Source organism: Lepus europaeus, chromosome 10, assembly GCF_033115175.1.
Source record: "Lepus europaeus isolate LE1 chromosome 10, mLepTim1.pri, whole genome shotgun sequence".
In the NCBI taxonomy this organism is placed as follows: Eukaryota; Metazoa; Chordata; class Mammalia; order Lagomorpha; family Leporidae; genus Lepus; species Lepus europaeus.
This window is the reverse complement of record NC_084836.1, coordinates 88,977,141-88,993,481: the sequence shown is the minus strand read 5'-3', so window position 1 is coordinate 88,993,481 and position 16,341 is coordinate 88,977,141. Positions and strand designations below refer to the sequence as shown.

At 37.8% G+C, this 16,341-nt stretch overlaps 1 protein-coding gene across 2 annotated transcripts in view; it reads left to right on the top strand.

Annotated features, from left to right (window-relative positions):
- Positions 1-16,341, top strand: part of BTBD3 (BTB domain containing 3) — a 35,586-nt gene that overhangs the window by 11,500 nt on the left and 7,745 nt on the right. Inside the window, exons 2-4 of one of the 2 annotated variants that reach the window (XM_062203866.1) lie at positions 14,024-14,342; positions 14,829-14,919; positions 15,488-15,606. In XM_062203866.1, the coding sequence (XP_062059850.1) occupies positions 14,200-14,342; positions 14,829-14,919; positions 15,488-15,606 (353 nt within the window). In that variant the 5' untranslated portion in view covers positions 14,024-14,199. Of the gene's footprint in view, positions 1-13,463; positions 14,343-14,828; positions 14,920-15,487; positions 15,607-16,341 lie in introns of those variants that run through there. The other variant, XM_062203865.1, reaches the window with a different exon arrangement.

Below are 16,341 nucleotides of genomic sequence, written 5' to 3'. Positions count from 1 at the left end.
ACTATTATCTCCTTGACCGCTATTCATTTTTGTGGCAGATTGTCATGTTTCTCTTGTTCTCCATTCTTTCTACAATGTGCATATTAATATTTTGTAGCAAAAGTTGAGAATTAACTCTGAGAATTGATTTTTTTAGAGAAAAAAACAGGTATGGCTCAGATCATGTATAGTTTAAGAATTGTTGTAAATAACCTCTAAAGGCTGATTCTAATGCTTAACATAAGATTCAAACTCTTATCCGGCACCGCGGCTCAATAGGCTAATCCTCCGCCTGTGGCGCCAGCACACCGGGTTCTAGTCCCGGTCGGGGCACCAGATTCTGTCCCAGTTGCCCCTCTTCCAGTCCAGCTCTCTGCTATGGCCCAGGAGTGCTTGGGCCCTGCACCCGCATGGGAGACCAGGAGGAAGCACCTGGCTCCTGGCTTCGGATCAGCGTGGTGCGCTGGCCGCAGTGCGCCGGCTGCAGCGGCCATTCGGGGGTGAACCAACGGTGCCTGTCAAAAAAAGTAAAAAAAATAAAAAAAGATACTTGTGGATGTTCGATACCAAAATTGGATCCTGTTAGTTTCTTACAAGCTGATTGCCACATGGAATCTAAAGTCATATTAATGAACTTTTTGTGCCTCTGTTATAGTATAATCTGTTGGTCTAACTTGTGTTTGGATAGATCTTTTGTCAGTAACATGCATGATTTTGCACCATAATTGCATTATTAGAAAACATGGAGTCACTGAACTATACAGATCTTTCAAAGGCTGACACATTTCATTGTTTGCTATCAAAAATTCACGTTCATTTAATATCACTGCTCTCATCAGTATAGTCTTTTGGGAAGCTGTCAGGCTCATAGTGGTGTAATCAAAGTTTCCAGGATTCTAATTTTTGCTTAAAGTCATGACTTTTATCATCAGCAATAAATAGTCAATTTTTCTTGAAAGTGACAGGATCACTTCATTCATTTTTGAGAAAATGCTGCCAAATACCTAAGTCCGAATAGCTACTATGCTTATTCTCTCAGATAACAGTGATGTTTCAAGAAAAAAAGGCGTCTGGTTTGTCTTATAACACAATTGCACAAGTCTTTCTTTCCTCAAGGTAACCATTCTGTTTCAGTTTCATCAGAAGTGCTTTATGGGTACCTCCCATTTCATGATACAGAATATTAAAAAAGGTGTGTACCCAAGGGTTGAGGTTTAACAAAGTCAAAATTTTTACTGCATCTTTCAGAATCCCCATGAAGCAATGCATTGATTGTAGCAAAGGAATTCATGGTAGTTAATCTGCATCCCCCCAGAGCGCTCCAAGGTTGTGCCTAAATCCTCATCATCCAGGTGTGGATGGGGAGGAATGGAGAAGATAAGGTGATTAGACTGGTCCTTCAGTGGGTGTTCCTTTGAGTTGCTCAGGGTCCATGGGGTGACTGACCTTCAGTTGGTTTAAAAACTAAGAATATCAGTCATGGAAAGCAAGTCACGAAGTCAGGCTGTAGACCAAACCTTCCATTTTTGGAGCTCCTGGAGAAAACCCTATCTTTCCTGTTTGGAGCAAATGACCCCTCCTGGGAGGATTTTTTGGTTTTGCATCATCACTGCCAGATTTCTCTGGGAGGTTGCAAAGGGATTCAGTCATTTGTGCTTACTGCAAATACTTTCTTAACTACTGCAATTCAGAATAGCTTAATACTTTTGAATCATGTATTTAATTCATCCTACCTTCCTAGAAGTACACTTTTATAACCAGTTGAATTCTTTCTTTTTTTCAAAAATTCAGTTTTTTTTTTTTTTTTTTTTAAATTGGCTAACACAAAGCTCAAACTGATTTTTAAAAGTTTTTGTTTTCAGCCGGTGCCGCGGCTCAATAGGCTAATCCTCCGCCTTGTGGCGCTGGCACCCCAGGTTCTAGTCCCGGTCGGGGCGCCAGATTCTGTCCCGGTTGCCCCTCTTCCAGTCCAGCTCTCTGCTGTGGCCAGGGAGTGCAGTGGAGGATGGCCCAAGTGCTTGGGCCCTGCACCCCATGGGAGACCAGGAGGAAGCACCTGGCTCCTGGCTTCGGATCAGCGCCGTGCACCGGCCACAGCGGCCATTGGAGGGTGAACCAATGGTAAAGGAAGACCTTTCTCTGCCTCTCTCTCTCTCTCTCACTGTCCACTCTGCCTGTCTAAATAAATAAATAAATAAATAAAAGGTTTTGTTTTCAGCACTGCTAATAATTCTTAAAATCATGGCTGAGGGTGTAAACTTGCTTTCATAAACACACCGGCCCAGCAAGAAACTTTCCAGCTGTGGCTGCAGTATTCCATTCCACTGCAGGTACTACCAGCTCCATTACTGTGAGGGGATATTTGGATAAAAGTTGAGAATTCCTTATTTTCTGAAAACACATACCTGATTCATTCATAATCTGGATCTTACTGAATGGAGACACAGAGACACACACATCTGTCTACTTTCCTACTGGTGCTCTTGTTCTACAGGACTTTGAAAATGTGACGTTGCCCAGCCTAGCTCTGTGGTTTGTTTGTGGGGCAGGCTTGTGTTTTTTAACTGCATGTACACACAGCCCTGTTTCATTACTTTGTTTGAAGACTGGGTGTGTCTAATGTAGTAGAAATTCATTGATTCAGTGTCAAGTTTAGATGAAATGCATTTCAGAGCTACATAAAAAAATCTGAATTATCCATTTTTTTGGGTTATTCATGTGACTGCTTACCTCCTTCCCTTTGAATTACTGAGAATTTATCATCCGTTCTAGTTCATTAAATCACTGAAATTCTCTATTGACGTTATAAATAAATATGCCAGGCCATGAATTAAGTGAGGCTGGTTGATAAAGGCAGCTTTGTCCTGTTAACTGATCCTTGTTCCTAGTTAACCCACACTTCTCTGTGAATTATCTACATTAGATTAAATTTTAGAGTTCTGATGAAGCAAAATCTTACTTTGAGTGCATGTAGAAACTTGCTGTTAAGTTGAGCTTCAGTATTTTCATTTGGATTAACTGCAAGATAAATGTATTATGCTATTACTTTTGTGCTTAGACATGTTCAGTAGAGCCCGGGGGCACATTTAATAGGTGTATAGAGTTTTTGCTACTGTACCTGGTCTAAGCTTGTATCTGAGACAATTAGAAATATTGTGGACCTTGGTCGCTGACTCCTTTATTCCAGGACCAGTTGCACTCCATAAATGCGATCTAGAGTGCTAATTGGACTTGTAAGTATTGGGCTTGAATCTGCCTTTTACGTAACCATGGAAAGCCAGGTGTGTGGGTGTGGCATTGTTAGATCTTATTGGAGAAACAAGATGTAGTCCTCAGAGAATGCACACTGTAATCAGGCAACATAATGCCAGATAAGCATGTGAGCAAGTACTGCAATTGAGCACGTAGAGGCTGGAAGCGCTAGGACCTGCTGAAGGGAACTCTGGGCTATATCTTGAAGGATGGGTAGGCTTTTGATGGACAGGATTGTAGAGAAGAAAGGGCATTGAAAATGGCAGAAATCAGTGAACCCTGTGGTAATGTGGGAATAGTCTTGTAGACAGGATGGGTGAATGAAGAAACATATCAAAAGAGTTAAGTTGAGGCACATCCAGGTAATAGATATTCCTCACTCATAGCAAGCCCTGCAGCTTCCTCTCACTGAGAAAAATTGAGACAGTTTCTCTTCTTCCTGGAGAGATGGTTGATCTGCATTCCTCTGCATGTAGAAAAACCATCCTGAATTCACATGATAGCCTCTTTCCTAGAGGATCCCAGGGTGTAGTTAAGATTTCGCCATGTGTTACTTAATACCTCTTTTCATCTCCTTTGTGATGTTATATTTTACATTTTACAAGAGGATGTTACTTTAAACAAATGCTTCAGTCAACCAGGTCTCCCTTATGAATTCCTAGTGGATCGTGGCATCCCCACAGCGGGCTAGTGAAATCCTTATACACACCTGACTCAGATATAAATTTTGATCATTTTCAGAAACTTCTTCCTTGGTCTTCCAGTTATCATATCTATGTGAATCCATGTAGATATTAATATTGGTGAAATGATTGCTTCTCTTTGTGTTATTTTGTTTCTCTATGTGTTATTAAAAAAAAGTTAACTAATGATTGAGTTGCTACTCTTTGAAGATGTATTTTGACTTTAATGTTTTTAGTCTGCTTATTATAATTAAGGTCCACACATAAATGTTGTTTGCCTATCGTCATGTGATACAGAGATGGAAAATCCCAAATTTAAGAATATATTTCTGTGAGTAGTCCTGACTTTCTAAGTGAAACTTACTTGAGCAGTATGTTATGAACAGTTAGATTATTCTGTACCTTTGGACAGTTCAGTCACTGACCTATTTGGATAGTCACTCTTTATTTAAAAAAAAAAAAACACTTGCTAAATATATTATTAGAATTTCTGAAATAACCCTGTTTTCTTAGTCTTGACACATGAGATCAAGCTAAATATAGAACCTCCTCTACTTTTATTCTGATTACAACAGCATGAGAAATGGAAGCAACAAAGGGATACTTTATCAGTGCCAAATTATTATTTCCTGTAGCAAATAGAGGGCGTTTCTAAATGTTACTTGGTGTTGATTAAGTTAAGATTGACAACATTTTTGGTGCACTGTGCCTTTATATTGGGCCCTTCACAACAATATTTACAGGGAATTGTGTACTTAAAGCCAATTAACAGTAGCATAAACCATTTTTAAATTTGAACTTAAAAACAACGGATTTTACTTTGCGTTTTTGCCAGAAACTTGTTTCTTTTTTCTTTTTTTTAGAGATTTTATTTATTTATTTGAGAGGTAGAGTTACAGACAGTGAGAAGGAGAGAGAGAGAAAGGTCTTCCTTCCGTTGGTTCACTCCCCAAATGGCTGCAATGGCTGGATCTACGTCGATCCGAAGCCAGGAGCCAGGAGCTTCTTCCTGGTCTCTCTTGTGGGTGCAGGGCCCAAGGGGTTGTGCCATCATCTACTGCTTTCCCAGGCCACAGCAGAGAGCTGGATTGGAAGAGGAGCAGCCAGGACTAGAACCGGCACCCATATGGGATGCTGGCGCCACAGGGGGAGGATTAACCTACTACGCCACGATGCTGGCCCCCAGAAACTTGTTTCTATAATAACTTTATGTCACAGGGTTCTAATTCTACTTGAATTTTTTATATGTTACTTATTTTAGAAGTGTGACTACCTTTTTCATTTTCATGTGGTAGTGAAGAAGTTAGAAATTGAACGAGAAGGGGCCTTATGACTGCTTGGATGTTTGTGTTTTCCCACAGTAGAATTTCTGAGACTTTGCTTAGGATAGCAGACCCCTTAGTTTTAGATCTTGTATTGTTTGCCTGGAATAACTATATTTTATTCTATTCACATATAAGGTAAAATGGAGGAAGGTGTTTCATTGAGTGTTAATTGAGATCATTGTGGATGTGTGTAGGATAGTTAAAATATAAAATTGTGATTGGTCTTTCCTATGTAGTTTTGCTAAAATAAACAAAGTGAGTTTGGAAAGTTTTTTTTTTTTTTTTCTGGCCTTGCCTTTCCTAAATCTTTCCTGTTCATTCTGTCGTGAGAATAATTTAATATCCAAGGCAGTATATATCATTCAGTTGTTTTGGTGGTGGAGAGGGAGGTTGTAAATTGAAGGATAGAAAAGCAACATTTATTTCTAATCATCCTTGGGTGACTGAGAGTGTGGCACCTATCTGTATTTGGATTTTTTTTTTTTTTCAATTTCTTGTACAGGTTTTCACTAAGAGTTCTGGATATTGGAGAAATTTGACTGTGACACTCTGACGCTTCACTTATAATCAGGACTGATACAGATTATCTGTTGGTTTAGGGGTTGGATTCCTAAAAAAAAAAAAAAATTCTATGCATTCATTCTTAAAGGGTGATTTACCTAAATAGAGTAAGATGTTCTTTGACTAAGTATTTAATTGAGATTAAGTATATAAATGAGAAGGGCTTTGGATTTTGGTGATCTGATTATGGAGATACTCTTGGTGATTATCATGCTAGTACCAGAAAAAGAAGATACCACCAACCAAAGTTTTATGTGTGTGTGTGTGTGTGTGTATACATATGTATATTTAGAAATATATTTTTTCTTTGACCAGCATAATGGTATTTTCCTCCTCTGTCATCTAAATTCAATGGATTGCCTGGAGAAAACCACAGCAATGGTTGGGCGAGGTTGTTCTGTTGAAGTCCACTGTTGCATTAGAATAGCTTCCTTTCAGGCCTTTTCAGAAAAGAACTAATAGCCGTGATTTCACATTTGTGTGAATTAACTGTTTTCAAGTACATGTACACACAGACACACACAAACAGGATCATGTAATATTGATAATATTTGTCCCTGTTAAACTAACATCTTAATATAGATTGTATTTGCTTGAAAGTAAACAGTTATTTCTAAGGAGCATTTAGCACCAGATTTACCCTATATATAAAGTGGTGTTACTCTTAGATTAATAAATATTTTTAGTAAATATTACCCAGAGCGTTACAGACTTCTAGTCTGGTCCATGTATATATGTGTAATAGTATGCCATGACGAAGTATTAGAAAAGTATTAATGATGGAATTCTTACCATTTTTGGAACTAAGCTCTCATTTTGAGATTTCTAATAAGATTTTCTACCATACCAATCATTGTCACAGTAGCAGTCTCAATTGAGAATTGTGATGTTGTACGTTATCAAATGACTGATGAAAACTCAATTATTTCAATGTAGTTCTGCCAGAATTCTGAGCCATCTTCTTTCCTAGTTAAGAGAATAATTAACCAACCTAAAGAAGAGATTGCTTTCTTTTTGTTGAATTATATCTTATTTGTATACATATATACAAATATATGTACATATATATACATTATATCTTATTTGTATATATCTTATTTATATGTATGGTATACATATTTATATGTATGGTAACATGCCATTATTTTATGTACCACTAAGAAAGGGAAAAATACCTAATAGTGAAATTAATGAGGTACCATCAAGTACAGGATACAACCCAATTTCATAAATGTTAAAATGAGGGAGGGGAAATAAATCTTACAATCAGTAAAATGTGATATGTGTCTTTACATGTAGAGTTTTAGATGGGTATTGGTCATAATCACAAAATGCAAAGAAAAGTATGTCAACTAAATTATTTCTGACAAATATTTAAAATTTTAAATCCTAGAAATCGAGAATGGGAAAAGATGAGATTATGTTGTAGTCAGCACTTAGACATGAGAAAACAGAATGAAATCATCTGAAGTATGTAAAAGCAGTTACTACATTTTTTAATCAAAATATCTTAAACTTTATAAAATAGTTTTAGTTGTATTCCTTTAAATAGTCATCTTTAGAGTATCACACGATAGATTTTACTCCTTTTCAAGATAACTTTAGCGTATAAAAGAGGATAATTTGGGATGTATATGAGTTGCTCAGTGTTCCAGAGTGCACACTGAGACACAGTATGTTTCAGAGCTGTAAGCATCAAATATCTTGTTAAATCCCATATTCAAATAATTGTAAGGAATCATTTTCCTACCTTCTGAGAACTGTCACATTCAAACTTCGGGTGTTTTGTTCTAAACATACAATACAATTCATGGTTAATTGGAGTTCATATGTGGTAAAAAGAAGGTGACTTAGTGAAACTGCCTTTTAGACAGCACTGAGACATGCCTTACCCAAATTGCTTATCTTAGTCATCTCCTTGGTACTAGAATTTAAATTGAGAGGTCAAATTGAATTGCTAGCGTAGACATTGCCTGGTTTCTAGCCAAACTTCTTGTGGCTTCAGACACAAGAGCAAGGTGCAACAGGGCATCAGCCAACAGGTGGCCTCATGGAACTTTGAAACCCACAGTAGACACCCAAACTGGAATGTGGGTTCTAAGTGCAGTTTTGGAAATAATGCTGCAGAATTCAAACATTGAGTGAGGACCTGATCAAAATACACAAAGCAAATCTTGATCATTGACCCTCATCTGCAAAATCCGAATAAGATTCCCAGCAACTCAAACCTGCTTGGCCCTCGGTGGGATTAGAGCAAGTCATGCAGATGGAATGAAATGTTGGTAGCTGTGCAGCCGGGAAAAGTGGAAGGACAGGTAGCCCTGTTAATCTTGGGATTTTGTGTTTTGAATGACTGCATCACAAATTATGTTTCCTGCTTTGGGTACAGTTGTCTCTGTAGTGCTTAACTCTAGGGTGTTCTCAATTTTTATCCAAGTGCTTTCACAAACATATAATCTTGCCATTGCAATAAACCTGAGAGGGGTGAGCTGGATATAATTGCCCCATTTAGCAGAAGAGACAAATGAGGCTCACTCATGCTAAGTAACCGATCTTAAGGTCTCTTCTTGGTTCCTGCTTTTTTCATTATGCCATGCTGCCAATGCTTGACTCTGTATTTATTTCCAAATTTAGAAAGCATATAGTCTATTTTCCAGCAGCTGCTGCTATCTTTAGGGCCCGCCAACATTTTGCAGCTTATTTTTGTACCTCCCAAATTACAAGCATAAATTTTGCTTAGTTATTAAAAGGAAAAATAGGCAAAAACAAAACATTAGTTCATTATGACTGACCAGGTTAAAGTGCTTTCCTCTGTTAGGTTCTGTCATTTTTGGAAGTGGTTCCACATTACCTGGCTTAAACCTCATTTAACCTCACTGCTGTAGTTTTTTAGGTATATTGTAGTAAACCATGTACAAGTCCAAACAAGAAGTTAGAGCAAGCTTAACAGGAGTTGCTGGCATTATTAGTTGTTGACCTAGAATTTGGAGTTAACCAGGAATGGCTAGTTTTTTGACTTTCATTTTACCTGAAGAGCCTCTTCTGTTTTTGAGCAGCAGCTTTCTTTCCTGTTAGAGTTCCTCTCTTTTTCTTTTCAGAAAGTTTCCTTTCAGCATTCTGTCCTGTAGTGTGCCCCTGCACACTACACCCTGTGTATGTTCATATACATTTTTCTGAGACAGTAGATTAGACATACAAAAGTAGAGCTTTTTCTAAGAATGTGGGGTAGTAACTGGGTAAAAATGAGAGTGTGACAAACAGACCATGGCAAGCAGATTTGCCTTCTAGTCCAGGCTGAGCTCCACAACTTAACTGTGAACTTTTCACAAACACCTTACACTTTATACACCCTCTAGCCTTATCTGTAGATGAGACAGGGGTTGATTTCTAAGGTCCCTTTCAATTCTGACCTCACTCAACTCCTCAAACTGAATATATATGTAAATAAATAACAGGTTGGATGGCAGACTTTCTAGCAGTGAAAGAGATGATCTAAGCCTAAATTGTGTTAATTTTGTTAGTGAAACTGAATGAAAATAGTTAATAGTGATTCCGTTTTCTGGGAACTGTAAAATCAACTGATGTTCACATTTAGCTAACATTTTGAGCATGGTTCCCAACCTTGCTCAAATTGTATGCCCGGCACTGTTGTAATACAATGCATGATCAGCATGTTGTGTTTTTGGAATACTTTAATCAGAGATTGATGGACTTCTTGACCTTTTACCTCATTGGACAGAATGACCATGTCTCAAACAGCTATAAAATTTAGGAGTTGTAGAAACAAGTGTTAGAATGCTAGTTGGAAAGAAATTTTAGGGATAAAATTTAACAACAGATATTGGGCTGGTGTCCTTTTTTGTCCTTCAGCCTATTGGCTGATATTTTCTAAGTTATAGACTCAAGAGATGAAGTTGTAAGTAGTTACCTTTAATCAAGAGAGAATAGAAGTCATAATTTGTATTTAGTAGACTGTAGAAATGAAAGCAGAAAGCAAAGTAATACTATTGTTTTGCATATTCAGATATTTTTCATAACATTTTGTTGTGTTTTGAGTTGTGGATTATTCAAAAGGACAAATGAAAGATCGTTTCTCTTTCAAGAAAAATAATTGTTTAGGCAATTTTAGGGGTCTTCACAGATCCCACAAAGTCAGTGCAGTGTTACCTTCCTATCTCTCTGGTGGTCTGTGGTCCAAATTCTTGATAGAAAAGAAACCTGAAATGTTAAAATTTAAATGCCCTTACAAATCATTTGGACCGCATTTCTTTCTTTCTTTTTTTTTTTTAAGATTTATTTTATTTATTTGAAAGACAGAGTTATAGAGAGAGAGAGAGGTCTTCCATCTGCTCTTTTCATCACTCCCCAAATGACCGCTACGCCAGAGCTGAGCTGAGCTGATCCGAAGCCAGGAGCAGCTTCTGGGTCTCCCATATGGGTGCGGGGCCCAACGATTTGGATCATCTTATACTGCTTTCCCAGGCCATAGCAGAGAGAGCTGGATTGGAAGTAGAGCACCCTGGACTAGAACCTGCGCATATGGGATGCCGACAGTGCCTGGGCTTTAACCCTCTACACCACAGTGCTAGCCCCTGGGCCATGTTTCTTAAGCTGTGGTCATTATATTAATTGAATACATCAAAACCAACATTAAAATGACAAGAAAGAAGAATGAAATAGAAAATGTCAGTTCATCACAACATGCTAGGACTAAGTTTCAACTGTCTCTTTTGGATTTATGTGCACTCATGTGTTTATGTGTGTTAGTACTAAGTCAGAATGCAAAATGCCTTTCTTGGTGTGGAGTTTGAGAAACTTTTCTATTTACAAAACTCTTTATTTTGTAGCTGAAGAAATGGATGCCCTTAAAGGCTAAATGGGTTTGTTCAATCCCCACCTGTCCCTTTTTTAAGTGGCCCAGTCAGAATTAACCAGAGTACTTGATTTTACCACACAGCATGGCTAATTTTTGAAAATAGGATTGGGAAGTAGATTATGTAAACATATAAGTGGTTTGTCTGCATCACTCTTGGCATTTTTTTAATCCTTTTATTTTTCGTCTCATTTCTCATTTATTTTCGTCTCATTTCTCTCTAAGATAATCTGGGTTTTTTAATAGTCAGAGATTGGACAAAGATCTCTCCATTGGCTGTCTGCATACCCAGATCCTGGAATTTTCACATTTAGGGCCTAATCAGAATTTTAGAACAAAATATGAGAGGTTGTTAAGTTTTCACAAAACTTATTTTGAATTACTGGTCGATTCACTTGAGAATCGAATGCAAATTGTAGCACCAGATACTGATATTGGATCATAGGAAAGACCATATAACAGTCCTTAGTTACCTCTATGAAGTCTTCTCAAACTTGAATGCCGTACAGGTAATGTGAAGGGACTTGTTAAAGTGCAGGTTCTGATCCAGACTCTGGGATTCTAACAGCTCCCAGCAGATGCTGCTGATGTTTGAATTGCACCTTTCAGTAGCAGGAACCTGTCTTACCTGCCTTATTACTGTGTTAAGAAAGGATCTTTCTCTCAGGTAATTTTCTCATTGCCTTGATTGTAAACAGCCCCATTCCTCAGTCCCAGATACCCTTAGTGATAATACCCCTCCGCAGCACTGTTCTTGGTGATTCAGACGTACTACCAGTTCACTTAATGGGTATTTTCAAGCTTTTGTACCAAACTTAATTTTCCAAATAACCATACTTTTTAATTTCAGAAAGAGCATTTTAAAAGTGTTAAATTATCTTTCTAAAACTACTACATACATGTTCCTTTCCCTTTTAATTTGGTGGTTCTAAGAGCCATGTTTTTGGAGGCTTTCTTGGTGGTAGGTGTTGAGCTATATGCAAATTAAATAAAAACCACAAAGCTTTCTGAGTTCTTGTGTCTCAGTTTGTGTTTTTCAATTTTTTTCTCAGTCAGCTGCCAATTATTAATACATCTGCAAAGAGGCTGGTTCCCTTTCCATTCTGATTGATTAAAAAAGCCTCATAGTAGATTGTCAGAAATATGTATGTGATTAATCCCAGTTAGAAGGACCTGCCCAGTGTGGGGGCTTTTTGAGGAGATAGAAAGTAAAAAAGTTGCATGGTATTTGAACGGGAGAAAAATCCTTTGGTTTTAATTGTATTATGAGTAGTTAGCTCAAAAATGAGCTTGTTTGCTTCTTCTTCATGGCTATCTGCATGTACTTTTTAATCTGGATTCAACAGTGCATATGTGCGTGCTGGCTCTCTCTTCCTAACATTGTGCATTAAAGTGTGCTTGAAGGTGATTTGGAAGCATATATTTATAGATGTCGGTCCTGTGATTAGGAATATGATCATTGTAATAAATAATCAGCACTCAGGGTGCGTCTAAAACGGGGTGGGTAACCTTGTGTTAAAGACCATGGTTCTCTTATACATTATGTTTTGCAGTGGCTTTGCCAATGGTTTAAAAAAAAAAATGATGATGACCATAACAAGGATATTCCCTGGTTCAGTGTAGTGATGTAAGATTCTAGGGATTTAAAGATTGCTTTCTGGTGTATTGTCTTCAGTAGATTATTAATGATAATAAAAATCATAGCTCTCGTCTGCTGTACCCTCACTTTGTCAGGCAGTCATTATTCAGACTGCTGTTCTGTAACAAGCAGACTTGTGGTCCTGAGGAGTGCGTTAGATTGGGATAGCACACAAAGTTTTAACAAATGAGAGTAATCCAGACATTATCCCTTTTCCCCAGAAAATAAGCATGAGTAGAACCTGTCTCAGGCATTTTTGTGGGGTTTTATTTTCACTTACCAAAGCTGAAATTGTTGGAGGATCTACATTTATGAAACCTTGCAGTAGCTTATATTCCTCTGATTTCAAAGTAGAGAGAACATGTTTGCATTTTACTAGGCAGCATCAGAGATGTATCGTTTTGAATGGCCTCGCTGTGTTCTGCGTTAGAAGTTGTGGATTATATTCTTTAAATTTAGGACAAGACTCAGTGTCACTGTAAGAGCTGAATTGGATTTTGAGATTTGGAAGAGAGCCCCATCTGACATATTTTTAGTGAATTACAGCCTTTAAACACTGATTACCAGATTTGTCTCATTTGAATCTTGTTTTTTTTCTTTACATTTAGAATTTATCTTATGTTTCAGTGCAGCTAAGCATTCTATTAGTTTAATTAACAGCATTTTGTTACCTCAGACTCCTGTCAAAGGTCATTTTAGGAGCTATACAAACATGGATAGGTAAACTAAACATAGCCTTAACTCGCTTCTTTTGCACTAGAGTAGAATTTGCACTCAGAGAGACTGAAAAAGAAATAAAAATAGCATCCCTCCCTCATAAGCTATAATAAATATGTTAAGTATGGTTTTGCTATGATTAATGATCCTTTTCAGCTTACAGACTGGAGGATTGTAGTTGAAATATTTGAAATTAAGTGCTGCTTGTGAAAAGATTTTACTAGAAATATACAGTAGATATCTGTCCCTACCCTTTGTCAGTTGATCCTGTTTGGGTAAAAAATGTACATCTAACTGAAGTGAAATCTGTGGGTGTAAATTTTTCCCTTGCTATTTTCAAATGTATTTCATATGTTGTTTATCTTATTTAAATATACAGTAGTCAAAAGAATACAACGCTGTTCCTTTAATATCAGAACTGTGCACGTTACAATAGGTGTCACTGTTTTGCTTGGTCCAATCATGATTGGTGACTTCAGCTATTGGCTCAGAGCACTGGCTGTCTGACTCCATCTGCAGGGCTGTAATACCTACTCTCCTCCGATCCATTCACCACACAACTTCAGCCGGCTCAACAGACTCGCTCGGCTCCAGCACATCTTGCTAGCCTAATTCAGAAAACAAGTGCTACAGCTCTGTGCCTGTCGTCTTCGCTCAGTGTAGCATTTTCAGGTGATCTAGGAAACAGTTATTGTTATGAACAAATAAGAAAAACAGGAATCATGAAGGGGATGTATTTTACAGATCCAGCACTGGATAAAACTTAAAAGCCAGTTTCTGTTCAACATAGTGAAAAGGTCACCTTGCCTGGCTGAGAAAAGAAGCAAAATATCGGCTTGTTGGTTTCTGTTAACATCTTAGCTCGGGCTAGCCTCTTTGCCTTGATGTTCGAACCAGTTTGGGATATCTGGCTATAAAGAGAGACATACTGTACTCATGGTAGATGACAAGGAAAAGAACATGAAATGTCTCACCTTCTTCTTGATGCTTCCAGAGACGGTAAAGAACAGGTCCAAGAAAAGCTCGAAGAAAGCAAATACCAGCGGCAGCAGCAACAGCAGCAGCAGCAGCAGTAGCAGCAGCAGCAGCAGCAGCAGCAGCAACAGCAGCAGCAAGTTGCCCCCAGTTTGTTATGAAATAATTACTTTAAAGACTAAAAAGAAGAAGAAGATGGCTGCTGATATATTCCCCCGTAAAAAACCAGCTAACTCCAGCAGCACCACTGTCCAGCAGTACCACCAGCAGAATCTCAGCAACAACAACCTTATCCCAGCCCCAAATTGGCAAGGTCTTTATCCCACCATTAGAGAAAGGTAAGTGCCGGGCCAGTGTATTTACTTTAAAAGTTTTCCTGTGTTGAAGTTTCTGCTTTTGCACAACCTGTAATGTATTGTAGCGCAAAATTATGTTTCCTTTTTTCCCAGAAGCTTTATTGGTAATGGAAAACTGCCTTGTATCTTTTCCAAAACAGTACAGCTGTTTTCCTCTTAGATAAAAATGTTTTTGCAAGCTGTAACATTTAAGTGACAGGGATGTGTCTATGGGCCATAAAATATAGAAAGCTTTTATTTTCCCTTAGCCTTGTGAAAAGTTTGTGTAACTTTTTTTTTTTTTACTTTAATTACGGACCATGTGGTTGCACTGATGAAAAACACAGTTGTTTAGTTAGAATATTTGTTTTGCCTTGAAGTTACTAAACTGTTGCTTAGCTTGCAAATCTTCTGTGGGTTTTGTATGTTGGGGAAGGGGATATTAAAAATGCTGGCCTCTGTGAATTAATGAATTATCTCTGTTTATAGAAATGCGGTGATGTTCAATAATGATTTGATGGCAGATGTACATTTTGTGGTTGGGCCACCAGGTGGGACTCAGCGGTTGCCAGGACACAAAGTAAGCAACAGCTGCATTATGGGTTTAGTCCTGAGATTCACAAAGAGGGACCCTCTCCGTGAGCCTGGAACTTGGTGTGGGAACTTGCCTTGCCTGGGGCAGGCAGTGCATGTTTCACTCGATTACACAGAAAGTGGACCCTCCCCAAAGGGCTTTAGCTATGCTTAATTTTTTTTTTTTCTTTGTTTCCTTCTGCACTGCCTTGTATCTTACACAAAAACATGCCCTCTCACTCTCCAGTCATGAGAAGTTGTTGTGACAGGTTGGGAAAGTCATATGTTTACTCTTCTCCTGGAAGTCAGTTAGATAAGTTTATATTTTTTTCATAATGAGGGAACTTGTGCATTAATCTCCTAAAGCCTTGAGGTAATTAGCAGCCTAAAGACTGTTTTCTGTGAACGTCTTAGGCTTCCCTGGCAAGATAACCCTGTACCTTGGCTTTTTCAGAAGAACAGATGTAGGTACTCTATGTCTACTGACCCTGGTTGCTTAGAGTTGTTTTTCTGGATTGGTTTGCTGAAAATGCTTTCAATTTAGTGCATGAAATAAGATTTCTGTTTTTCCACAGTATGTTTTAGCTGTTGGGAGCTCTGTGTTCCATGCAATGTTTTACGGAGAACTTGCTGAGGACAAAGATGAAATCCGTATACCAGATGTCGAACCTGCTGCTTTTCTCGCTATGCTGAAGTAAGCATTATTTGTATGTTAGGAAAGAGTTTGTTTATACTATATTTGTACTTTGCTGGCTTCTCAGTTAAATATAAGTTCTGTGTAGCAGAAAAGGAGACTCTGATGAAGAAAGGTGGTGCTGCAGAAGGTGGTGCTGCAGGCCTTGTTAATGTTTTTTGGGGAAAAAAATAAAAAAACCTGTCCAGGTTTCAGTGGAAAGCATGTGGAATGATGTGCAGGCATTTATAATCCTTGACATAAGATTTGGGGCAAGTGACAGGTATAGTAATTTGATTTTTAACAACTTAAAAAAAAACTTTTCAGTCTAAGCATTATTTATTCAAAGATGTTCTTTTGAAAGCATTGTGTGAGGAAGTCTTCAAAGAAAAAAAATAGGTTTTTACTTCACAATTCTAGAAATTAGATACTTATTTAAATATCACCAGTTGGGAAATTTAAGTTTTCTAAGACTTACTGTCTTTTAACAGCAAGTCCTGATTTTACAATATAAAAATAATCCTATCTTCATCCTCTTAGGTAAAATCAGATCCTTTTTCAAGGATGAGAAACATTTGCATTTGATATTATTTTAAAGACATGAAAAGCTTCCTGTAGTTTCATGTGGTTTTGTACAGAGAACTTTAATTGATAATATACAAATACAAAACTATGACGTGTTACATATTTGTTAAAGAGTAGTTTTATATCTAATAGGTCTTCTGCAGGCTCCCAAATATGCTAACTAGGTAATTT